The 27,171-nt window shown below is 41.5% G+C and overlaps 1 protein-coding gene across 1 annotated transcript in view; it reads left to right on the top strand.

Annotated features, from left to right (window-relative positions):
• Positions 1-27,171, top strand: part of ATP13A4 (ATPase 13A4) — a 96,089-nt gene that overhangs the window by 1,448 nt on the left and 67,470 nt on the right. Inside the window, exons 3-7 of the mRNA XM_075557152.1 lie at positions 13,003-13,149; positions 18,357-18,427; positions 18,516-18,596; positions 20,103-20,172; positions 23,058-23,192. Coding sequence (XP_075413267.1) covers positions 13,003-13,149; positions 18,357-18,427; positions 18,516-18,596; positions 20,103-20,172; positions 23,058-23,192 — 504 coding nt within the window. The remainder of the gene's footprint in view (positions 1-13,002; positions 13,150-18,356; positions 18,428-18,515; positions 18,597-20,102; positions 20,173-23,057; positions 23,193-27,171) is intronic.

Raw genomic sequence — 27,171 nt, 5'->3', positions numbered from 1 at the left:
ACTCATGGATTGATGCCACCCAGTTCCTGAATCTGGGAGGAGTTTTGTAAATATGTGCTGGCGAAAGACTGAATGGATCTTCCTGTTGATGAGAGTGAAAGTATAATCTCATGAAGAACCCATTTCTCAAATGATTCATCACGATAAAACAGATTCCTGGTAAATCAACCTTTACAGGGATGTTAGCTTTTTATATCTAGCAATCTTTCTAGATAGAAAATCTAGATAATGTAACAAGAGAAAAGTAGATAACAAACTTTAAAATTGGTCCCCCCCAATACCATATTTTAATCTAAAATCAAATTGGTATTTGTACCTAGCACAGAGTTGGGCTCAACTTCAATAAAACTGAGAATTGGATGAAGCTTTGTTGACTTATTCCATTAGGTCAGCTTCATCTCTCATTTCTGATTCCTGGTCTCCTCAAGAGCCACCTTTTTCTATGTCCCAAGTTTGAGTTTATTTGACATGTTAAGTCTTTCATGACAATGAATTTTATGCTTTGAGGATTTTTGTTGAGTGAAACTTTTAAAATTGGAGTTTTTAGGGATTTAGATAAAATTGGAGTGCCACAAACATCTTGGGTGATCTCTGTGGTAGAATTGGTAGGACAATGATAGTTGATTTATATTTACAAAGTTATACAGGCCCCCCCCCACCAGATGACAGCAGGCACGAAAAGAGGGATAACCATTTCCCACTAAATCCCAAAGATGGGAAATATGGGTGGCGATTCTATATCCCATAGGTCTGAAAGGGCTGACTATGACACAGATGATAACCAAGCACTCACTCATAAATTTAACTTGAGATATTTGAAGGCTAAATTTAATACTTTAAGACAGCAAGAGATTACTGTGGAATAAGAGGAACTCATGTTGATGATATTGGGCAGTTATTCCACTACTACCTCAAGTCATACTTATGAATATTTAAAGAATACGCGTGAGAGAAGAGCACCTGTGCTCACCTAGTCAAGTTTCTTTATTTGGAGGGTGAGGAAATGGGACCTGGAGAGCTGATACCATATGCCCAGTCTCATAGGTGTAGGAGTAGCTTAATCAGCACTAATCCCAAGCAGCCTGGCTTCTAGTGCAAGGCTGTTCCCATTGAGCTACACTTAGACTGGAAGTTCAGGGAGCAAAAGAAGCATCAAAGAGCCTATTAAAACGCAGACCCAGAGATTCTGATTTATTGGGTTTGATTGGGGCCCAAGAATGTGCATTTTTAAAGCTCTTTCTCAGGTGATGGTAAGGGCCCACCCCTTAGAAACACAGTCATCACCTGTATTTGGAGCTCCCTTGTTGGTTGGGTCCTTGGAGGAGGCCAGGGTAGTTTCAGAGGTGTGATTCAGAATGAGCAGTGTGATGCAACTGGCCCTCCTGTACACAGCCTCTGTGCATTTCCGAGGGCAGGGATAGTATTTGTTCTTTCTAAGGATGACTTCTATATGAGAGACTATATGTCCAAGCCATCTACAAACTGCAAAATGAATGATCAAAGACCGTTATGAATGTTTTTTGAGTTTATGCTCAAGCAACTCCAATGGCTGGAATACAGTTGTCCAACCATAGCCACTCATTTAAGGGCTCTGCTTGTCTAGATCATAGACTCTCCTTTAAAAAAAAAACATTTTATTAGGGCCTCATACAACTCTTATCACAATCCATACATATACATACATCAATTGTATAAAGCACAACCGCACATTCCCTGCCCCAATCATTCTCAAAGCATTTGCTCTCCACTTAAGCCCTTTGCATCAGGTCCTCTTTCCCCCCCTCCCTCCCCACTCCCCCCTCCCTCATGTGCCCTTGGTAATTTATACATCGTTATTTTGTCATATCTTGCTCTATCCGGAGTCTTCCTTCCCCCCCTTCTCTGCCGTCCATCTCCCAGGGAGGAGGTCACATGTGGATCCTTGTAATCAGTTCCCCATTTCCAACCCACTCACCCTCCACTCTCCTTTTATTGATATTCCTTTTTAAAAATCATTTTATTGGGGGCTCATACAGCTCTTCTCACAATCCACACATACACCTATGGTATCCAGCACATTTGTCCATTTGTTGCCATCATCGTTCTCAAAACATTTTCTTTCTACTTGAGCTCTTGGTATTGGCTTCTCATTTCACCCCCCTTCTCTCCCCCGCCCACCTCCTCCCCTCCTGAACCCTTGATAATTTATGCATGATTATTTTTCATGTATTACGTTGACAGATGTCTCCCTTTACCCACTTTTCTGTTGTCCACCCCCCTGGGAGGGGTTTATGCTTAGATCATTGTGATCGGTTCTCCCTCTCTTCTCCCACCTTCCCTTTCCCCTCCTGGTATCGCTACTTTCATTATTGGTCCTGAGGGCTTTATCTTTCCTGGATTCCCTGTGTTCCCAGCTCTTATTTTTACCTGTGTACATGTTCTGGTCTAACCAGGTTTGTAAGGTACAATTGGGGTCATGATAGTGGTATGGGAGGACGTGTTAAAGAACTAGAGGAAAGCTGTATCTTTCATCGGTTCTATACTGCACCCTGACTGGCTTGTTTCTTCCTTATGACCCTTCTGTAAGGGGATGCCCAATTGTCTACAGATGGGCTTTGTGTCTCCCTTCCTCACTCCCCCTTATTCAAATTGATATGATTTTTTGTTCTGGGTCTTTGATGCCTGATATCTGATCCCATTGACAGCTCATGATCACACAGGCTGGTGTGCTTCCTCCACATGGATTTTGTTGATTCTCAGCTAGATGGCTGCTTGTTTATCTTCAAGCCTTTAAGACCCCAGAAACGATATCTTTTGATGACGGGCATCATCAGCTTTCTTCACTCCATTTGCTTATGCACCCTTTTTGTCTTCAGCAATCCTGTAGGGAAGCTGAACATCATGGAATACCAGGTTATTAGAAGAAAGTGTTCTTGCAGTAAGGGAGTACTTGAATAGAGGCCCAATGTCTGTCTGTTATCTTAATACTTAACATATAAATATATGTACATATATCTGTTTTCCTATTATTATATAAAAATATATTTACATATGTACATGCCTGTATTTAGACCTCTATAAATGTCCTTTGTCCTCCTAGTTCTTTCCTCTATTTCCTTTTACTTTCCTCTTGTTCCATTATATTTGGCCTTCATTCAGATTTCAGTGATTCCTCTTGGTTACACTGTCCTTGATTACGCCTTACCAGGCCTCCTACACCCTCCTTACAATCAGTTTCAGATCACTTGTTGTTCCCTTGTCCCTGGGTTTGTTAACACCCACTTCCTTTACCCCACCTCTCCCTTTTGGATATCCTCCTGGAATCATGGGTCCCGTTTTTTCCACCTCCGGATTGTTTATCCAGCCTATCCTATCTAGATAGACAATAATAAGCACAAAAACAAGACTGAACAAACAAAACAACAAAAGGAAACAAAAAAGAAAAAAACCCAAAAAACAATAAAAAAAGAGAGGGAGGGAGGGAGGGAGGGAGGGAGAGAGAGAGAGAGAGAGAGAGAGAGAGAGAGAGAGAGAGAGAGAAACCTATAGTTTTCCAGTCCAGTCTGATGTGTGTCACGGCCTGGCCCCAAAGTCTATTTTTGACATTCCCCAGAGACTTCATTGCTTTGCTCCCCTTACTGTTCTGTTGCACATCCTTAGCATTTTGCCCCAATGTGGTGGGATCAGATTGGGCACAATTCCAGCACTGTGCCTCCAGTGTTGTCCCTCGTAGCACTACGGGCCAGTGAGGGACATTGTGTCTTGTGGTGGGGCTGGCCCTATGGTCCCTCTGTGCATTGGCTGCTCTGAGCAGGAATATTGTCCTCAGAGATTGGTGGGCCAGGTTGTGCTCCACTCTCTCTGCTTCCCTCTTTGTTTGCTCCTGTGTGCTATTGACATTCCTTTCAAGGATAAGAGCCATTGGGAAGCCAATGAGTGGGAATGCTGAGGACTCATCTCCAGTCGGCTAGGCCAACTCCTTTGATTGCTTGTGTTCATCTCCGTGGGACAAATGTGAGTTCAGGAAAGAGTCAAAGTGCCGTGATGTGCAGAGCTGTGCTGCCTTGTTCTGCCTCTTTCTTGGCATCTTTAAAAGTCCATGAAGGCCCTCCTCCATCTTCCTACCCCTTCAGGACTAATCAAAGAAGTCGAAACCAGTTTCAATCTTGCCTTTTTCATCTTGATTTCAACTTTAATTTTTAATTAGCTGCTCTTGTGTGTCTTTTAAATGTTTGCTATGCCAAAGACTCTCCAAGTAAATGAGATTCTAAATGAATCTTTATGTAATTAGATAAGAACGCAATTATTTCAAACATTTTTATGATCTGAGCCTTAGGTAAAAATAAGCTTTGGGTACCAATGGTTTAAAAGACTTCTACTAGGTTATTCACATGAAAATGACACTGTAACAAGGTTTTATTTGAGTTATAGTACAATGGCTGGACTGTAACAACTTCTCATTAAGGAGGACTGGATGACTCCTACCTGAAAGCGTGCTGCAAATCTTTCCTTCATGTTATTAAAAAATCAGAGGTTGATATTTATTATCAGCCTCACACTGGTAAGATCATTATCACAGGTACTGATTAGGAAGTCATTTCATCGCATTAAAGAAAAAGGCCATAATGTCTTGAAAGTCTTTAGTATTCTGTTTATTTTCCACTCCTCTTCCTCTATTAAATATTTCTAAGAGGGGAATTTTCTGAACGATGAGTCATTACATTTTATCTTATAATTTAAAAATGGCATTTTATCCATTATTCATCTACTTCTGAATTCAACCAGTAGCTGGAGCATTGCCACACATCTATGCAAATAGCATGATTTGAATTCATCGACGTTTTAAATTAAGACTCTTCTGATTATTTCCTTAGTTTCCACCTTTATTGTAATTACAAACACATTTTTCCTTCGCTGTCATTGTGTGTCACATGCTGTCAAAGACCCAGAGGAAGCAGAGGAAAGCTTTGTGGTGATTAGTTATTAGGACTGACTGAGATGTTTCATTCAACGTTTTTTAATAAGGAGCGCTTGCCCTTCACTTTGACCCACGGGAGACATCAGTGGGCTTTCATTCGGAAGCAGAAATTCTGCAAACCATCCTTGCACGTGGCGTCTAAATTCCCAAGTCCACCAAACCCACTGGAATGCCAGCGTCCTGATAGCAGCACCTTTTGTTAAGTAAAATAGACCCTTTGTTTTGTTCAAGCTTTTTATCCATAAGGTTTTCTCTGATATTTCTCTCCCTTTCCATCTATTCATTCATTTATACATTCAAACATTTATTGAGCACCAACCATGCACTAGACTTTGTTACAGGCACAGGGGATGAGGCATGGAAAAATAGATGGAGATCTAGTGGAGCAATGGCCACACACTCACACACACACACACACACACACACACACACACACACACACACACAGAGAATCTTTTGTGAAGTGGTTCCGCGCTGGGCTGCTAACCCAAAGGGTGGTCATTGGAACCTGCCGTCTGATCCACAGGAGAAAGCGGTGGTGGTTTGCTTCTCTAAGTATTACAGTGCCCACACCCACAGCCATCAAGTCAATTCCAATGAATGGGGACCATATAGAGAGTTTCTGAGAACGTAAATTTTTATGGGAGCAGACAGCTTAACCCTAACTTTGTCCTATAGAATCACTAAGAGTCAAAATCAACTTGAATGCAATGGGTTAACACACACACACACACACACACACAGATGTGCAAATACAGAAAGTAGGTGTTCTATCTCTACTTAAAAACCTCCCTGTTCCTCATTCTAAATTTTTGTCAATCCATTCTCTGCTCCAATTCTAGGGGGAACTAATCACCTCAATTTCCTCTGTGCTTTCCATTCTGACTGTTTCAGTGCTGTCCACAGCCGGCCTTCTATGAAAATACCATTGCCTGTACAGTTATGGAATAAGATCTCATTGGTTATTTTATTTAATTCTCATAAGAACCCTTGGAAGTAGGCATTACCATTTCTATTTTACAGGTGGGGAAGCAGAACAAGGTACTTTGCGACCTAGTCAGCACCAGAGCCAAGTCTGTTCCATCCTTTCCTCCTGTCCTCTTTCACTCCTGTCCTCTCCCATCGGGTCATAAATGTGAGAACAAGTTAGAAAGGGGAGCATTGTGATTAGTGAAACCAGCATATCTAATCTCATGGAGTTCACCAAAACACCCAGCAGATAAATGCGAAAATACAACTATTTGTAAGTTTTACTCAGAAAAGGTATATGATTACGATGGAGTATATGATTGAGATTTGACCAAGTCAGTCCAGAAAGCTTTGCCTTGTGAAGCATTGATAGCTGGAGCGGATGGGTATGCGGGAGTGGACTGGGTGGAGGGAATCATGTCGGCGAACCCAAGTCCTCTGATTCCCTAAGTCCAGACATTTCCCCACTATGAACACTGGAGGCATCGTGGTTGAATACTTAGGTGCTAATTGAAAGCTTGGTGGTTCACAGATTCCATATGCTCCGCAGGAGAAAGATGTTTGCTTCTGTAAAGATATATAGTCTTGGAAACCCTGTGGGGAGTTCTTCTATATCCTCTATAGTCACTGTGAGTCAGAATGGACAGCAATGGGGTTGGCTTGGTTTGCTTGAATACTACCCTCCTTTTCATAGCCTTTCCCCGCATTAGATGAGGAGCCTTCTAAAGGCAGTGGCAATGGCTTACTCTTGTCCCCACAGCACCTAGCACACAATCCGTGACACATACTTGATCTTTAATTAAATCAGACAATAAGTTGAGTAGATCACAAATTATCTCATCATTTCTAGCAGTACTTTGTTACCATGGGAAATGCCACAGTTGAGAAAGTAAGTTTTCTTTTAGGTATAGGTCTGTTTTAGGTGTACGCTTATCTTCCCAAACTCAATCTCCCATTTTAGCCTGCTTCTTTCACGAGACTAAGCCCAGCCCACGGCCATTGAGTTGCTTCTGACTCATAGCAACTCCATATGGGTTTCCGAGGCTGTAAAGCTTATGGTGGGTTTGAACTGCTGCCCTTGGGGTGAGCAGTCCAATGCTTAGCTGACAGTGCCACCACTTTCCCTGAGATTCTGTGAATTAACCTTCTGTGAAAAGATTCTCTGCTAACGATTAGTAGTTCTGGGTCCATTATTCATTCTAACATACGACCATTTATATTATGATTAATAATTTTCGAAGTATCTGCAAACATGTGGCCTTCTTTTATCATTACTGAAGCTTTTAAGGGGATCCCCTTTTACAGGTGGAAACATGGAGGCATGAGATGAAATGGCTGTGAGCCATAGCTTGGATGTAGAGGTCTTCCCTCTGTCCAGTGATCTGTCTCTAGATGGTGTTGCGAAGCAGTTCAGGAGTGGAGTCTGGAGCCTGTTTGCTTGGTTTGATACCCAGCACTGCTCTTGATCACCTGTGTAACTGTTAGGTTTGGGGGGTGATTCTTGCTCTCAATGCTGATAAAGAATTCACCTGGTAGAAGCACTTTTGTAAATCCAAGTAATTTTATGAGGGACAGGGAAGTTTCAGGTATTACAGTCTCAAATGTACACACTGTCTCTGGAAAGCGTGCCAGCCCGCATGGCGGGGGAGGTGGGAATGTTCACAACGGAAGATGGCCATTTGAGGAGACTTTGGAAAAACACTTGGAAGGAATACCAGAGCAAGTGTGTGGAACCAGCCTGCAGAGCAAAAGCAGGAACCAAGAGCAGGGAATCCCAAGAGAGCGAAGAGAAGGTGGGCCCTGAGCGGGCTCACAGGTGCTTATGCGCCATACATGCAGGAGAGATTCCCAGCCTCTGCTTGCAGAGAACATCTGAACAAGAGAGAATCTGCCTGCCTGCAGCCTGCTTTTATCCCCTCCTATCCCCACTAGCGGGGAGGCATGGTTGAGGGTATTGGCTGACCTTATTGGCTGAGTTTAAGCACATCTGGGTGGTGTCATGTCGCTGGTGCCCAGTCTGCACCCAGATGTACCACCCACCTGGGCCTAGGGGACTTGAGTGTGAGCATGCTCAGTTCTGGATTTCCCATAGCTGTTTAATTAGTGTGCCTGATTTCTTTCCAACCCCTATGGTGGCACAGACAGCTCCATTTTGTTGAGCACAGGCATTTGGAGGATTCCCTTTGTCCCTATCTAACTATCTTCCGTGACTACAGGGAAGTTACCTGCTCTCTGACTCCATTTCCCTGTGTCAAATGAGAATAATACCTACCCCATTGTTGTGAGGTCGCAATGAAGTGATGTGTGTACTATGTGGAGATGCAGCGCATCTCAGGGATGTAGGCATTTAAAGGGCATTAGCTAACTTATTAACACAGCTGTATATCCAGATGTAGATAACAAGCCAGCTACTCCTGTCTCCTTTGAACAAAAAATACAACCCCCCCCCCAAAAAAACAAAATGAAACAAACCCCAATTTCCCAAAAGTGCACTGAGGCCCTTACTATATTTTTTATTTTGTTGACAATATAGCCATACACACTTTCAGCATTCACCTTAGTGCTATTGATCACGTTCTTCTAGGGATGAAAACATCCTTATTATCCTTTGGCAAAACATAAGTCGCCCCTGACTCACACTCACTGCCTCCCAAGCTTCTCAGCGAAACTTCTGAGTTGTTGATGAGTCCTCCTCTGTTGTTGTAGTAATTCACAAGCGAAGGCTTACACTGCATAGCACTTCACTGCTCTTGGCATCCCCCCCTCCCTTTGTGAACACACCTATCCTGGCAGTTGGGGAAAAGGGTGAGGTTTCTCCCAGTCTTAGAACTTTAGGTACCCTCCAGCTGGACTCTGAGGAGCGGAGCGCCCTCACAGGAGCAGGGGTCAGGGTGTCAAGGGCACCAATGGCTCTGGTGAAGAGAGAGAAAGAATCATTTAAACAGAGACCTAACGATGGAAAGAAGGATGCTTTCGCAAAGTTCTGCATCTGTAAAGACGGGCGCAGAATTTTATAAAGGGCCTGAGAAATGTCCGTTCCATTTACTATATCTGTAATCCTCTCAGTGTGTCACTTTAGCAAGAGGTTCTTTTGCTTCCTCAGCACTGCAGTGTATCCAACTCTAAATAGAAAGCAACTCCAATCAAAGCCCCTGCCATTGAGCTGATTTTGACACATAGTGACCCTATAGGACGGGGTAGAACTGTCCATTGGGGTTTCTGAGACTGTAATTCTTTATGGGAATAGAAAGCCCAATCTTCCTCCCAAGGAGTGGCTGGTGGTTTCGAACTGCTCACTTTGTGGTTTGCAGCCCAACTCATAACTACTCCACCACCAAGGCTCCATATTTATTAGTGTTTCTTTGGACCTTTGCAATAGGTCACATTTTTCGCTTTAAGACAAGGTCAGAAATACATGTGTGTGTGTAGTGTAGTGAAACTCTCACACGAGGGCAAAAATAATACTCACATTTCTTTTCTGTCCAGGTCCAACATGGGCCCTTTGTGTACATTCACCTGTTTGAAATACACCCTTGGGTTATTTAAAATCCTACACTTTCTGAATCCACAGACTTTGTTAATGTTCCTGATTGAAGACTGCTCTCGAAACAAGGTAAAAAAAATCTATGAGGTATAAAAAAAAAATCCTCTGAATCTCTAGGTATAAAAAAATCTAGAGATTTGCCAAGCAAACAGTTTGGATTATTTGCATTACAAACCAATTATTTAAAGTGGTAACTTCGCTGGTGATTTTAAGTATTTTACAGCTCATTAACTTCTTGGAAGGGAGTTGGGAAACAGACTCAAGCAGAAGAAGCCATTTCTCGTTAAAAATACTCCTTTTTCCAGAAAGGAAAATAAGTATAGAGACTCTCAAAGATTTGAAAGTTTCCACAAGAGGCCAATAAGTTCTGATTTACAGAAAGACCTTAAGAACAACACAGTGTGAGAAATAAGGCACAGAGCTAGATACAAACTAGCATGCATTACTTCCCTGCTGTGAGCCAGACCTGGGAACAGGTGTGGTCTCTCTTATTGCAGGGGCCGTTTAAACATCCATAACACGCGGTACTACGGTTCCCATTCGACAGATAAACATCATTACGCACTGAGAGTTGAACTGGTTTCTAAGAGGGTCTTAAGCTCAGCTCTCCAGCCTGGGCTCTTTTCATTACTGGACAACATCAGATTGCAAACTGAGAGAAGCTGGATGCTGCTGCCTGACGCGACCACATGCGTCCACATCTTACCTCCATTTTCTTGTTTGTTTGCCTTTAGAAAATTGGGTGACTTTCTTGAAAAATATGGGGATAAGGGAATGCCAGGGATAAGCTGAGAGGCACACCGATCTAGGCACATGTGAGTAAGTGGTGAAAGAGATGAAAGTAAAGTCGAGGCACAGGTACGAGTTACATTCAGGTGATGCACGGGATTCGCATGGCATCTGAGATCACATGAGGGCCAGTGCTCTTCCCCACAGTAGGGCAGCAAAATCTACATGTCTGTCTCTTGTGACCCTGGGGGACAGCTTGACTTGGGCCTGCATAGTCCCCGCCGCCGTAAGAGCAGAGCTCATGAGAAAGTAGTTGCTGTTTATGATACAGCGCAGAATCCAAGGCGATTTCCACAAATAAGCTACAGACACCATAGGCGATTTGTGGGAATAAAGAAAGAGGAATCAAGATTTGGAGTCGGGAGGCCTGGGTCCTGATGCCAGCTCTACTCTTTTTTTTTCTTTTTAAGTTTTAAAATCAAATTATACTGTTGGAACAGTTCTTAGCCGCGGGGATGGTGAGCTTGCTCATTGGAAACAGAGATGATCATACCAACTTCTGAGACGTGGCCGCCACACACAGGGTAGCTGATACAGAAGGCATTTCTAAGCTGCTAAATAACTACATGAAGCCGAGTAATTACTATGATTTTAGTTCCCGAAAGAGGAGCAACGGGCCAATTAGCTATCTCCCTAATTGTCTTCACTTGGTGGCCAGAGGGCTCTTGTCTTGGTGGATCTTTAATAATTTGTGTTCCCATTACCGACCTACAAACTATGCGTCCTGTTTTGCTTTTGTTTCTGACTGAATTTGTCACTGAAATCTTGCAGAAGAGGAGCTCTGGGGCTGTGGCAACCAGGGGTCAAATTCTTGCTGGACTGTTTACCAACTGTGCCTTACTTTTCCTTATCTATAAACCGGGAGTGATTAAAATACTAACTGCTTCTTGGAAGACTCAGTGAAATAATGCATAGGTAGCATGATGTGACTAGACTGTGCTCAACAAATGCTAGTTATTGTTACTATTGTTGCTATTGCTATTAATAACTCAGATTTCTTTTGACAGCCGAGCCCTTTGGTAAGTCAAAGACAAAGCTATGTAATTCAAGTGCCTCCTAGAAAATCCCTTGCCTAGTCCTCCAGACATAGAGCATGTTCAATATTTCAGTGGCTCAGCTGTTAAAAATGTAGCCATTTTAACTCAGTCTTGGGCTCTGAAAATAACTTCATGCAACTTTTAATTGGATATCATCATATTTTTTCCTCCTTGATGTTAATAGCTAGATTCACTGCTTTAAAATTAACCCACTAACTTTCAAATTTCTATGACCTTTTTCCCCCTTTCTTTGTTTTCCTTTCCCTTCCCCTTCTTTCTCTTCCTTTCTGTACTCTCCTCCTTCTCTTTCTCCCTCTCCTTCCTCCACCCTTTCTGTCTTTCAGAATCTATTAGGCCTGGCTGGAGTACAGATAAGAATCAGACATGTTCAGTACCCACAAGCCAAGAGGCATGATCACAGGCAAAGGGCAGTACAATAAGTTCCAATGTGGTAAGACTCTTCAGTAATCCTGATTATTTAGGGGAGAAAAGAGCGCCCTAGAGACAGTATGGAGCATTCCAGGATGAGGCCATGGAGTTGGATACTGAAGGATGCCAAGGAAGTAGCCCAGGTGAGGCCGTAAAGAGAAGAGAGAAATGAGTAGTAATTGCAGGCATGGCGATGGGTTTCTCTTGAGGAGAATAGAAGAGATAAAATGAATTCAACACCTCTTCTCTGCCTACTCAGCTCAAGCACTCCTCAGGGAAAAAGTGAATCGAGTGGAGCCAGTTCTCAGCTACTTTAATCCCCCAGCCATCAAATTACTTGCCAGGCTTAATTTCTTTTGCAATATTTCTTAGCTGCTGAGGTCTTGCTGGCATCCTTGTGGGTTTCTCGGGTAGCCTGTCCTCATTTAGACGGTAACTACTGCTATTATCACATCAATTTCCAAGGGACCATTGTGGCACCTACTACTTAATCCGGTCTGCTCCCTCCATTCTGTCTGAGATGAAGTTATCCGTCAACTGAAAAATGAAACCTTTCTACTGAGGATGCTAACATGTGACAATTATCTTCTAGGAACTTCAGTCTGTAGGAGTAGTCTTTTTTCATCCACTCCTCAGATTCCTGCTGAAAAGATCATGGTGTTCCACATGCAGGGGGGAACAAAAGGAATGTGGGAGTAAAGCATGGCTCCTACTAAGTGCATGCAAGGCAGGAAGTGATTAGGGGCCCAATAGGGAAACAAGGGAAATATTGGGGTGTTGTGTAGTCCTAGTTCTACCCCCTGCAGTCTCACCTTTCCCCCTTTTCCTGGCTGGAAGGCATTAAAGGAGCTACATGAGGAGGTAGAATTTAAATGAGCCTTGGCAGATCTGGATGAAACCCACAGAAACCCTCGAAAGGATGTGTGTGTGTGTGTGTGTGTGTGTGTGTGTGATCCCCTCCCCCCACTGTGGAATTTTGCATCAGACTGGAGCATCTTGGGGAAACAGGACCCTTGCCTGTGAATGGTCTTCCCTTCTCTGGAGCTTTGACATATGCACCAGGGTCTCCTCCTCATACCCAGATTCTTCAGTGAATGAGGACACGCTGTTTCCTTTCAAGACTCTATAGCCACCAACTCTCCCAGGCATATAATTCTGTCTAGAATGTTCAAGAACTCCATAAACATACATAATTGTATTCAGATGATGTCTTTCAGATCGCATTTGAGCCTGATGCCTTCTTGGAACCTCATGGGGTTTTTGGTGTCTCTCCTCAGGATGAATTCCAGACTTATTCTTGGAAAAAGGTCGTGTGGATCCACCTGTCAGCACTACACAGCACTTTGCGTCTCACTCCTGACCACCCTCTCATTACAGATGAGGAGTACATCATCAACAGAGCCATACAAAAGCCAGATTTAAAGGTAAGCAAAGTTATGGTTCCTGACGATGACAGAACAATTTCGTGTCTTTCCCTTCCACTGTAATTAGGGGCCCTGGTAGCGTCGTGGCTACCCCCTTGGTCTGCTAATGGCAAGGTCAGCAGAATTTGAAGCCACTGGAAGCTCTGAGTCTCCAATTTCCATGTAGTTAGGTTAAAATTTAGCACCTTATCATTTGATTTCCCTTGTGATCTATTTTAAATTTGTTCTAGTGTTTAAGATTTTCTGCTTTCTCTTTGAGGTTTTATTCTGTGTTATTTGTCGTTGTTGTTAGCTTAAAAATAAGGTGGTTTTTGTTTGTTTTTTCTGTATATGAACTCCAGAATAGGTGAGCCTCTAGAGACAGTAACTGGATTCATGGTTCCTTGAGGGTCTGGCAGGGAAGGTTGGGGTGAAATGGGGAGCTAGTAAAGATGAGTACAAGAGTGACGAAATGTTCTAAAACTCACTGTGGTGATGATTGTACGACTCTTGATGTGATTGGATGACTGAATTGCATATTATGTGAATTACATACCAATAAAACTGCTCAGAGTTACATCTCAGAAACTCAGTTCTACCCTGCCCTACATGATCACGGTGAGTCATAATTGACTCCATAACAGTGAGCTTGAGTTTATAAAGTTAAATTAGGACTGGATTTCTCAATAATCAAGGAAACTCAGGCCCAACTGTGCTTACTTACTCACTGGTGGTTAATAATTTCACCTGGCTTTCACCACATCAATGATTGCACTACAGATTAGTCAGTAAACACAATCAAGCCTGCGTGCATAACTTACTTACTGTAAGCTCATGCACACAGGGTTGACTGGTCAGTAATCTACCTCTGAGTTAAACTCACGTCCCCCCTGCACCATTCTCAATCGACACTGTGGAGTCAGACAGAGTTCCGCTCAAATAATAGCTTTCTCTTTCTAAGCTGTGAGAACTCGGATCAATAACCACTACTGTGTGTCAGTTTTATCATCTACATAATGGCAAGGCTTCTTGACCCTAACATTAATTGGAAAAATTAAATAAATTAAGGAATATAGTTCCAGACACATAGTAGATGCGCAATACCTGAGCCCTTAAAAACATCTGTGAAATAGAATTACTCTTACCGTGAAAGTTGTTAGCAATAAATATGCCAGGAAATCTGTTCCTGTTCACAGAGTGAACTTATTTACAAATCTATAATTTGAATTCCGTAACTTGATATTTGGGTTGCTCCCTACTTACCACATTAAATTAATAATACTTGAATAGTGATGAGCTAACATTCACCTATGAAAAACACACATTATAGGTAGAATGTTCTCTCAGATTTATATGAGTAGACAGCTGTTTAATTTTTATGGACTCAAGATCATATTAATTTCATAAGCTTAAAACAATTTTTTAAACCAATAAAAGACAATTGTTGAGTTGTCCCCGTTGTCAATTGTTAGTGCCCAGTTTTCTTGATTGCCAAAATAAACAGACAAAAACAGGTCAATTACTCAGAATATTAGCTTGCCTAATTGTTCAGGTGATCATTTACCTGGAGAAGCAAGTAGCCCAAAGTTGCCTATTGCCTTCAAAGCCCATTGGATCCTTGTCCAATGGCGTCAAACAACTACGTGGTCAAGCACGTGAAAGAAGAAACAATGGCATAAACCAATGAGATGAGAGGAAAGTAATGTGGTCTTGGAATGAAGGAAGCTGGTGCACAGGCTTGATGTCTTCATGTCCTAGCTTAGGACAGGGACTTCTGCTGGCTACTGCCCGTCTGAGCTCTGGGTTTCTTATTTATGAAGAAAGACAAGAACCTCAGTTTCTCAGGCCTGTTGTGAAGCTAAAATAAGAGGATGGATATCATAGTGATTTGTGAACTGGAATGAGCAATATTCATCTAAAGGACCCAAACCTCTCAGTAAAGCTTGGGGGAGACTCTTGGCCTCAGCCACTGATGGCAACACAATAAATAAGACAACCAACGAAATAACAGTGTTCGGTCATTGGGGGCGGGAGTAGGGTGGTTGGAGAGCACCGTGGAAAGACTGTCAGGTTTGCAAGTGGAGTGAAACACAGGCTTGAAGGACAAGCTGCCAGAGTTACATACAGCGCTGAAACCCAGTGCTTAACCTGCTTAATAGAATGTTCTTTACAAGAAGAGAAGGAAGCAAGGATGGAGGTAGCTTCCTGGTTCTGAGTAGAAAGAAACCCCCCACAACAGTTCCCTGATTTCTAATGGCTATTTCCTGCTGTGAAGTTCAAAGAAACTGGCCAAGTGATCATGTCTATGTCTATGTCTCTCTCTCTCTCTCTCTCTGTCTCTCTCTCTCTCTCTCGGCCCCTGGGGCACCTCAAAGATGCCTCAGGTCTATGATGGACCCATTCCTCACCTCTGTCAAGGAGAACATGGACTTATCAGTATGACACTTAACAGTAACGCTTTGCTCCTCTTCCTGCGACCTTCACCTTTGATGTTCTCCATTGATGTGCTTTCCTGGTCTCTTTCTCAAACGTTTTCTCACTGGATAAGTGTGCACATGTTCTCTACAGTTTCTCCTTAAAATTTCGTTTTGAATGCAGGTTTTTAAAAAAAATTATGGAATGAATAAAGCAGGCAAACGGCACTTGATTTAATTTCTTAATTAATTCCAAGATATTAAGGAATTTTCAGACTTTCTTCCAAGGCTAGCTTGAAAATGATACCATTTGAGATATTGTGGACGTTGGGACCAGATGGGTTTGGGCTCAAATTCCAGCCTTGTTTCTTAATAGGTGTGACCCTGGGCAAATTACTTAATCTAATGAACATCGGGCACAAAGTGGAGATGAAAATGATATCTGCTAAGGATGATTAACAAGACTAAAGACACAGTGAAAGATCCACACAGTTCAATAAGTATTAGTATAAACTCAGTCCAGTCTATTTGCTAAATTAATATGGAAAAAGAAGTGAATTTCAGAGTAAGAAAGTGCAGGGTCCAAGATGTGTCATACCCCAGGGATGGTCACGTTCTTTACCTCTAGCTGAAGCTTATGAAGAATCATTCCCAGACATCATGCACTCCAATTTTATATAGCAAATCAATTAGAAAATGCAATTTACTAAATAAAAGTGATTTCGCAGCCAATCTCATTGAAATAAATCCATTTGGTAAATTTTTTTTAAATACAGCATTTAATATTTTAACTCGGTACCTGAACAAATGCGTGTGCATATAAACCCATCGCCATTGAGTGTGTTCTATTCAGAGAGACCCTGTGATGGAGTAGAACTACTTCCGAGGGGTGTGAGACTGTACCGTTCGCTGGAGTAGAGAGCCCAGTCTCTTCCCATGGAACCGCTGGTACTTTTGAACTGTGGACCATGCAGATAGAAGCCCCACTTGAAACCACGACACCCCCAGGGCTCCTCTGTATGTGTGCATGTACACTTGTATACACTAAGAAGGATTAGACTTATTCAAGATCATCAAATCCTTGCAATGTAGGCATTGAGGAGGTCTTTCTAGTTGACATGTGATTTTAGAAGGCATCTATTCATTGATTTAATAAAAATGTATCAAGCACTTACTGTGCATCAGTTATACGCTCTCTCCGTTTCAGAATTAATCAAATGGTTATATTGACTATACTTGTCATAGGCAAAGCATACATTTAGAAGCATTGAAGTGGTTTAATTGCCTCGATTTACATATAGGAAAACTGAGGTGCAGAGAAATGTAATTGCATTTCTTAAGGATAAAGTACGTGTGTGTGTGTGTGTGTGTGTGTGTGTGTGTGTGTGTGTGTATTTCTCAGATGATTCCAAAAGTCAAAACTCAATGCCAGGGGGTTATTTTTGACTCATGGAAACTCATTAGGAAAAAGCAGAATTGGCCAGAGGGGTTTTGGAAGTTTTCCTCCCTGGTTGGTGGGTTGAAAGGGGGGACTTTTTAGTCAGCAGCCCAATGCACACATGAGCCCCTACACCGGGGCTTCCAGAGGGTTCTAATGGGCAATAATGACCACTGCCCTTTAGCAAGGCAACAGTCCTATCGGTTCTCTTTGCGGTCAGCCAGGCCACCAGTTAGTGGAAATTCAGACTCATAGGAAGTTGGGTGACGGAAGCAGAAGCAAGAAGGCATAATTTGGAAAAGCCTGACTTCCCTCCCCTTCCACTATTGACTTCCACGGGTTCATATTACGTAACATAGTGTGGATTTTCAAGGAATTACCTCTTATCCATGTTCCAGGATCTTCTGCCAAATATTTTTTCTGATATGTCTACTACCCATGGAATAAAGTTCCCAATAGTCTACATGAACACTTATGATTGTTTATACTGCCATCTTAATGAACTCCCCCTCTCAGGCCTCCTTTTACCGCTAATTGGCTTTACTTATGGTACCTACTGTCACATGCTCTTTTGAGACAACAGTCCCTCTAGCTGAGCGAAGTCTATGGGCTCTTCAAGGATTGGGGGCTGGTTTTCTCTCCTCCATGATACCTTCTGATCCCTGCCCTTCCTAGAGCATTTTGTGACTATTTGTGCTGGTGAGACATTCTGATGTTCAACTGCCCTATGTTACAAGGTAGAATTGCCCCAGAGGGCTCTCTAGGAGCATTGGACTGCTAACTGCAAGGTTGGTGGTTCAAATTCACCAGTTGTTTTGTGGGAGAAAGAGGAGGTTGTCTGTTCCCATAGAAAGTGGCAACTTCAGAAACTCGATAGGGTCACTCCAAGTCAGAATTGACTTAATGACAGTGGCTTTGTTTTTGTTTTATTTTTATTGGCTTATCTGGAGCAGGTCACAAGATCTTTCTCCCACAGATCCTCTGTGTGGGCTCGAACTGCTGACCTTTGATTAACTGCTGAATATGCTGGAATTGCAAAATCATTATTTGACACATACCATGTTGACTTGACTATATACTATATTGCATTTTTTGGGGTGCAATACTTTCTTTTCCTTCTCAGATGGTAAAGTAGTGTAATACAGGGGCTGAATTTTATTTATAATATTTCCTTACATCTGTGATAAACATTGATTAAATGATGACTTCCAATAAAAAAGCCATTTATTCCGTAGAAAGGGATGAGATAGGCATGGATAAAACCTCAAGCTAGTAGATCTATGCTCTATTTTGACTTCTCTCACAAATGCTTCTGTAACCATCATGTTGCTTTTGATACTCAGACCCTCAACTCAACAACCCCCTTTTTTTTGCAGGTGAGATGCATAAAGGTACAGAAAATAAGATATGTTTGGGACAACTTAGAAGGACACTTCCAGAAAGTTGGGTAAGTGGGTTCAGCATTGACAAGCAAGGAAAAGAGCCATTTACCAAAAATGTTATTACTAAGGATGTCCTTCTCATTACTATTTTAGCTCTTTGGAAGACTGGCTCTCTTCTGCCAAGATACATCTAAAATTCGGATCAGGTCTCACAAGAGAAGAACAAGAGATTAGGTATAGTGCATTGCTGTCAACACCAGCTCAAAGCGTGTTATCCATCAGCAGGAGAGAGAGCCCAGCAAATGGTTATCTTAATTGCTTAAAACTAGAATATGCTGTGATGTCCTTTTTAGTATTATTAAAATAAATTGCTTTCACACGTGTTATCTCGCTCTACCTTCAGAACAACCTTGTGGGGGAAGTAGAGCAGAACTCACTCACCATTTCAATGTTACAGACGAGGCTCAAAAAGGCTTAGCGGCCCAGACAAGGCCACACACTAAGAAGTCATCAGTATTGAGTAATAACTGAGTTCCACACCTTCTGATTGTAGATTCTGTGCCTCTTTTCCTCTCCCTACTGTTTCTCGTGGTTTTTTAAAATTTTGTTTTAACAACAGCAACGTTGAGGCAGTTTTGATTTTAGCCGGAAAATACCAAAAGAAGTGGTAATCAGCCAGGGCTTTCTAGAATCTTCCTTTTTTTTTAAACTGGAAAATGAAGGACCAGAGAGGAAAAGATATTCACGCAAAGCCACACAGTGAATCATACTGGACTTTCGACATTGAATCTAGCATTCTTCCTAAATCTTGCTCCTCTCCGCAGCCCGATTTGTTGTAGACTATTTTGGAGCTACTTACACCTTCCATGTCACCCTTCTCATGGGTCATAATTATTTTTAACGCTGTTATCATGGTGTCGTACATATAAATATATTCAGCAAAGCTATTTAACTTGAAGATCCACATAAAAGGCACAGAGAGATTGCTAAGTGTTCTTCAAAGCAAAATAACTCATAAAGTGGCATCCCTTGGGATTAGCAAAGAAGCAAGATTGCTGAATCTCTTTAATTAGAGTAAATTATATCATTCTGTATTTTAGAGGATTTTTATATATATTAGTAAAATCTCCAGATTCCTAGATTATCAAAATACAGCTAGTAAAGGAGATAGAGTAAAAGAATTCATGGAAAAATGGCATTGAAAAATAATGGCAAATTTCCAGGAAGCTTTTGAAGCCCATTGTATTTGCTCATCAGCAAAATGATTCTCCCTTCATGATCCCTCCATCCAAGATCCACGGAGCCAGAGTCGAGGCAAGAGAGATGAGAAACTGCCAACCTACCTGAATGAGCCAATGGTTAATATTGAATACCTCCATTGCTATTGTTGTTAGCTGATACCTTGATTAACATTGCTGTTAGCTACTATGGAGATAGTCCCCTGTGTGTGGAAACTCAGATACAGTGGAATTGGACCAAAGTTGTCTACAGAGTTTTTAGTAGCATCAAGGAAATATTTAGACTGGGAGGAGAATATAGTTCAATGGAAACATTCTGATAATGTTTCCTGTTTTTATACCTGGTGCTTCCACTTATTTTTTTGAAAGATGGCAAGGCTTATGATCATTCCCTACGTGAAAAAAATATGAACATAGTTTGGATTTTGTCTTTTTAATAGGTGAGAAGATAACTTTCATTTTTACTGGTTGTTACTAAGTGATCTGTGATTTCTCCCCATAGGAGGTTAATTTGTGGGCCTAATACTATTGATGTTGAAATCACACCGATTTGGAAACTACTCGTCAAGGAGGTAACGAGCATTTTGTCTTGGGGCCCAGTTTGACTAGATAGAAAAACAGAGAAGTTTGGTCTTAGTCAAATGAGCAGGAGTTTGAGTTCTATTTATTAATCAGTTGGTGGAATTTGGTGATATGTGGAAAGGATGCCAATAATATTTTCTTCATATCTCTCTTCTGTTCTTTTTCTTGGAGATCCACTTCTGCACACGGTGCAAGATAGGAGTCACAAAGCTCATGTGTCTGCCTTTCATCTACTGACTGGATGAACGCTCCGCCGGCCCTTCGTTCCTTTCTTCTGCCCCCTCTTCCTTTCCTTCCTCTTCTGTTCCTCCTTCCTGTCTTCCTCCTTTGTGATTCTCTATTATTAGTCTTCTTAAACTCTGTAAAACTAAAATAATTATAATAAAAAAACTCAGTCACTTTCCTATATACAATTTCCCCAGCACTAAAAATTGTCAGGGGGAAGAAAACGAAACATCTGTTCAGCCTTATTAGTCCCATTAATCTTAATGTAATTGTCCTTCAGTGATGTGGGGAGAGAGGACTTGATCATCATTTCCAAAATTTAAATGTTCTTCTTCTTGTCATTTTTCATTTTATAATGATGATTATAAAAAACAAACTATGCAGCTGCGTTATGGGTCTTCCTCTGTTTTCCACCCTCCCTCTGACTCCCGCTTGTCTTAAGAAAAAAATTGACCAAACTCAAGGTTCTTTCTCAATATTTTCAGCAAACTGTCAGGCATGAAAGAAAGTGAAACGAATTGATAGGAAAATTTTCTGCGTGTTTCTTCCCTGACTAGAAGCAAGGACAGTCATTCTTGGTTTAGATGCAGTGGTTCTTAACCTTCCTAATGCCGCGACCCTTTCATACAGTTCCTCATGTGGTGGTGACCCCCCCAACCATAACATTATTTTCTTTGCTACTTCATAACTCTAATTTTGCTGCTGTTATGACTCGGACAACCCCTGTGAAAGGGTTGCTCAACCCCCAATGGGGTCATGGCACACAGGTTGAGAACCACTTGACTTTAGAAATATGGATGTCAACTAGAGGAAATTTGAGTTAAATTCAAATGAGTTTTTAATGAAAGCAGGATTATAGGTTTGGGAATTAATATCTCCTCCCTCTCACACCCACCCATTTGTCTCTTTATCATCCTGTAGTGGCTTGTGTGTTGCTGAAAGCTATGACACCTATTTTTCAAATACTAGAAGAGTCAGCTGGAAGACAGGTTTCAGTATAGCTTTCAGATTATAAACAGAGTAGGAAGAAAAAGCTAACCAATTCTGAATAATTAGCCACTGAAAACAGTTCAAACAGAAGTAAAAATATGGTGCCTGAAAATGAGTAGCTCAGGAAGGCACTCAAATACGACTGGGGAAGAGCTGGCCCCTCAAAGTAGAGTTGACCTAGTGACATGGATGGAACAAAGCTTTTGTGAGCTTCATCTGGAGATGGGGTACAACTCAAAATGAGAAGGAACAGCTGCAAACATCCGATAATAATCTGAATGTGAAATGTACAAAATAGAGATCTAGGAAAACTGAAAATTATTTTTAAAATTAAATGGATGAATATCTTAGGAATTAGTGAGCTGAAATGGACAGCAAAATGAGAGCAAAATTTAGCCAAATACAATTTAAATATAATTTTAAAACAGTTGCAACTGGATATTGACAGGAAGCTGACATATGCAAAAGAGGACATAGAGCGGGAGATCTCATTGCTAATGTCCGATAGACCTTGGCTGAAAGCAGAGGTGACTAGAAAGATGTTCACTTGTGGTTTTTGGCTTTGACAAGACATTCTGTTGTGGGGATCATACCAATTTATGGAGACACGAGAAGGATGGAGACTCCAGAACATTTCATTGTACTCATGTGGAATCTGTACATGAAATATGTTTTGGAAACAGTATAACCAGAATGCTTCTTAAGAGCAAGGATAAGGAGACTTGTTTTTACATATTTTCAATGTTTATCAGAAGAGACCCATCCTTGGAAAAAGACATCATGCTTGATAACGTAAATAGTGAAAAAATGGGAACAACATTGGCCTCAAACATAGCATCCATTGGGAAGATGTTACAGAGCGGGGCACTGTCGACGTAAGTCACTGCCATTGAGTCGATTTTGACTCGTAGCGACACGATAGGATGGCCCTAGAGGCTTGGTATGCGTCTGAGACAACTCAATGACATCTAACAATAACTCCTGGCCCACATTGTTCCAGGTGTACAATTAAAGCGGGACATCTCTACTTCAGCTTACTTTTTCTGAGCGAATATTGTCTTTACCTCACTCGTTAATCTAGGGTACTTTCATGGCTTCCAGTACAGCAGCTACTCTGTCACAGGAAAGACCAACAGACCAGAAGGCATTCTACTATTGTAAACCTTGCCGTCATCCTGTGAAGGCCCATAAGTATACAATGGAGGTTATATTCATTAATATCTACTCCTTAGAAAGCTGTTGTGGTGGTCAATATTGATGGTACATGCAACACTGCTTTGTAAACCGTCAAATATAGTAATTATTCAAAGCAAGTGTTGTGGGGTTAGATTGGGTGAGTAAAAGGTTTACTTTATTTAGGGTCTCAGCTGTGTGAACTTGGGCAAGTTACTTAAGATCTAAGACTCAGTTCTCTTCATTTTTATAAGGGACATAGTTAGTTTTTTGTTAGTAAAGTAATTATGCAATTAAATGAAGAAATTCAAGTAAAGTTGCTGATTCAGTGTTAGAAACACAGAGGACTGCTGGATAAATTGAATCATGAGAAACAAGACTATTTTGTAGGAAGATAAATGTCACAGGCCTGTTTACGAAGGCAAACATGTCAATGAATTACTAAATGTGAAGCCTGACTATTTTTCTGCTCTATGTCTGCCAACAGGTTCTGAATTCATTTTACGTGTTTCAGCTCTTCAGCGTCTGCCTGTGGTTTAGTGAAGACTATAAGGAATATGCTCTCGCCATTATAATTATGTCCATCATTTCCATCGCACTGACAGTCTACGATCTCAGACAGGCAAGCTTTTCCACCACTCTCATGTTTTCAGAAAGAGATGATTATTTTTGTTGCGTATGTGTTATCGTGTTGATTCTAACTCACATTGGCCCTGTAGACAGAGTATAACTTCCCTGCGGGGCTCCTAAAGCTCTACTCTTCCTATCTTTCTGCCCCCACCCCTTTTTTTGCCCTTAAAGCTGTAATCTTGATGGGAACACAACTGGTTGGTTTCAACTGCTAACGTTTTTCATTATCAGCCCAGGGCCCCTTGAAAAGAGAATGGTGGTGGCTTTATTGAGTTTTGAATAGACAGGGAACCAGGAAACAGCTACTACCTACTCTACAGTAAATGAGGCCAAGTGTGTGAGTCTAACTGATGGTCCAGAAGCATTAGCCATTTTCCTTCCCCCATCACATCTGCCAACTCTCGTTCCCTTTATGTTACCTGAGCATGACTGGCCACAGAAATACATAGATATTTATAAAGCATGAATGAGTAGGTAAAAAGTATATAGGCAGCTTGAACTATTGAATTGCACGACATGGGAATATTATGCCAATAAATCTGTTGGGAAAAGTTAAATGAAACACACAAAAACATATATGTAGAACATACTGATGTACTTTTTTGAGTTTTGATGAAAAAATCCAATCCAACTCATGGCTCTCTCTATCCCTCTACCAGGGGACCTGGGAAGCACACAAACCAAAGCAAGCACATAGAACACAATGCTTGGTTGCGTTTTAGATCAATAAGTGCCCACTGCATTTGGGCAAATCTTTGTGCTTTCCTGGTCACGGTGCTCTTTTGGCAGCTGAGAGTATGGTTTCGACACTCCTCCCTCTGTATGTTCTGAGGTGTCCATCTTCCCCTGTCCTGCTTTGCCTCTAACTCAGGTTATAACCTCACCGCTAATTTTGAAAAGAAAATGGAATCTATGAGACAAGTTTTGCTTAGCTTTTAATCTCCACCAGCCAAATGACGCCCCCCTCTCTTGCTCTGCCCTAACATTTTAAAGGCAAATACAATGAACTTGTGTTTCCTTCTTTCTTAAACAAAAGGCAGCCTGATTTCCTTTTTTTCCCTAGCTAGTCTTTAAAGTATAAATGTTTTGAGCATAATTTCATATGAATATACAGATTTCCTCCTTAGTTTTGCTGTTTCATTTAGTAATTATTTCTAAAAGCCTATTGTAATGACTTTCACATTTAAACATATCTCAAGTTCAAATGTCTCTTGAATTCAGACTTATGGATTGGACATTATTACTTATATCCCAAACTTGCTATCTAAGAAATGTTTTAAATTGACTCCATTCAACACAGAATTTAAGTACTCATCTCCCCAAACCTTTACTCTCAACTTTCTTGACTTGGTAATAGGCACCATTGTCCATTCAGTTGCACCAACCAGAAATCTGATTGCCACCCTAGAAATTTTCTTTTAAAATCCTGTGATTTTTTTTCCTCTTACATATCTCTATCTATCTCTTTTATAAATCATTTTATTGGGGGCTCATCCAACACTTATCACAATCTATACATCCATCCATTGTGTCGAGCACATTTGTACATTTGCTGCCATCATCATTCTCAAAATATTTGCTTTACACTTGAGCCCTTGGTATCAGCTCCTCAATCTTCCCCTCCTTCCCTGCTCCCCCCTTTCATGAACCCTTGATAATTTATAAATTATTATTTTATCATATCTTACACTGTCCGATATCTCCCTTCACCCACTTTTCTGTTGTCCATCCCCCAGGGAGGAGGTTATATGTAGATCCTTGTAATCAGTTCCCCCTTTTTACCCAACCTTTGCTCCACCCTCCCGGTATCGCCACTCTCACCACTGGCCCTGAAGGGATAATCTTCCCTGGATTCCCTGTGTTTCCAGTTCCTATCTGTACCAGTGTACATCCTCTGGTCTAGCCAGATTTGTAAGGTAGAATTGGGATCATGATGGGGGGCGCATTTAAGTACTAGATGAAAGCTGCATGTTTCATCATTGCTACACTGCACCCTGACTGATTCATCTCCTCCCTATGACCCTTCTGTAGGGGGATGACCAGTTGCCCACAGATGAGCTTTGGTTCCCCAATCTGTACTCCCCCTCATTCGCAATGATATGATTTTTTGTTCCTCGATGGCTGACACCTGATCCCTTTGACACCTTGTGATCACACAGGCTGTTGTGCTTCTTCCATGTGGGCTTTGTTGCTTCATGAGCTAGATGGTTGCTTGTTTACCTTCAAGCCTTTAAGATCCCAGACACTATATCTTTGGTGCCTTGGGCGCCATCTGCTTTCTCCATCACATTTGCCTATGCACCCATTTGTCTTCAGTGATCATATTGGGATGGTGAGACACAATGATATGATTTTTTTATTCTTTGATGCCTGATACCTGATCCCCTCTACACTTCGTGAACACACTGGCTGGTATGCTTCTTCCATGTGGGCTTTGTTGTTTCTGAGCTAGATGGTTGCTTGTTTACCTTCAAGCCTTTAAGACTCAAGACGCTATAACCTTTGATAGCCGGGCTCCATCAGCTTTCTTCACCACCTTTGCTTATGCACCTATTTGTCTTCAGTGATTGTATTGGGAAGGTGAGTACAAAATGATATGATTTTTTTCTTCTTTGATGCCTGAAACTTGATCCCTTCTACACCTCATGATCACGCAGGCTGGTGTGCTTCTCCCATGTGGGCTTGGCTGCTTCTCAGCTAGATGGCCGCTTGTTTACTTTCAAGCCTTTAAGACCCCAGATGCTATATCTTTTGATAGCTGTCTTACATATCTCTTTCATCATTCACTTTTCCCCATCCTTATCATTTTGGTGGTCCAAGTGACTTGGCAATAGCTTCCTATATAGTTTCTTTATGCCACTCGTGCCTTTGGCCTATGTTTTCACCATACAGCAGGCTGGACCAAGGCTTTAAAAATGCCAACCCGATTGTGATAGGTCCCATGCTCTTACTACTAGAAGTTTCAAAGTATTCCCATTATATTTACAATTAAGTCCTAGATCCTATCATGGACTTTAATCTCAACCCCAGAAGTTCCCAAGCATTTAGTCTTCTCTAGACCTTATTCACACTCAAATCAAATCAGATGCCTACACATATTAACACCGGTGAAGGAGAAGACGATGGGCAATCAATGGGAGGTTACCAAACAATGATGAAGGCAAAGGAAGACACTAGGAGGAGTGGAAGAGTTAGCAACAACAAAGGCAAATCCGATGAGAAACACAATCCTACAGTCGCAGTAGTAACAACACTCTGAGAGTAGCTATCTAGGTAGACATGCAAACTGAAGCGGTCTGGATAAGGGAATAGGACTATGCAAGGCTGACAGAGGCTATTTCTACACATGTGTTTTCATGTGCTACCAATATGTCCATGACATATTAGAGCATACAGGGGGAAAATTATAAAAACTTTTCAGCCAGAACCAAGCACCTTGAGGACCTCCGTCATTTGCCCCACAGGATCATAGTCTTAGGGGAAGTCATGGTTCATTGGAACAACATAGCTGACAAAGGAAACATTCTACATACAACTGAGGTGAGCCTGAAATTTGTGAATGGTCCCTAAAGTTGAGTCTTGAAGCTTGTGAATGGCCCCTAAAGTTCAACTCACTCCCTGTTGTACAGAACAAAGATGACTGAAGAAAATTACAGACACATGGAAACAATTATTCCAAAGGATTAAAGGGCTATGTGAAACCAGAAGAACTAGATAGTGCCAGGCTACTACTACCAACTTCTCTGAAAGCGATCACACTGAAGGTCATGGATAAAGTTGAAAGAAAAAAGTGAACCAAAACTCAAAATCATAAAAAATAAAGAAAAGGCTTACCCGTCAGTTAAAGATTGGTGGAGCTCCTGAGACTATTGTCTTTAGTCGCCGTGCGAGCCTGGAGCTGAACTCATCTCTTGACTGAATTTTCAACCAAACAATAGACAGATCTGTAAGAGAAACAATGACAAGGGAGT

Source organism: Tenrec ecaudatus, chromosome 8 (genome assembly GCF_050624435.1).
Source record: "Tenrec ecaudatus isolate mTenEca1 chromosome 8, mTenEca1.hap1, whole genome shotgun sequence".
NCBI lineage: Eukaryota > Metazoa > Chordata > Mammalia > Afrosoricida > Tenrecidae > Tenrec > Tenrec ecaudatus.
The sequence above is the reverse complement of the archived record's forward strand: the minus strand, read 5'-3'. Positions and strand labels throughout refer to the sequence as shown.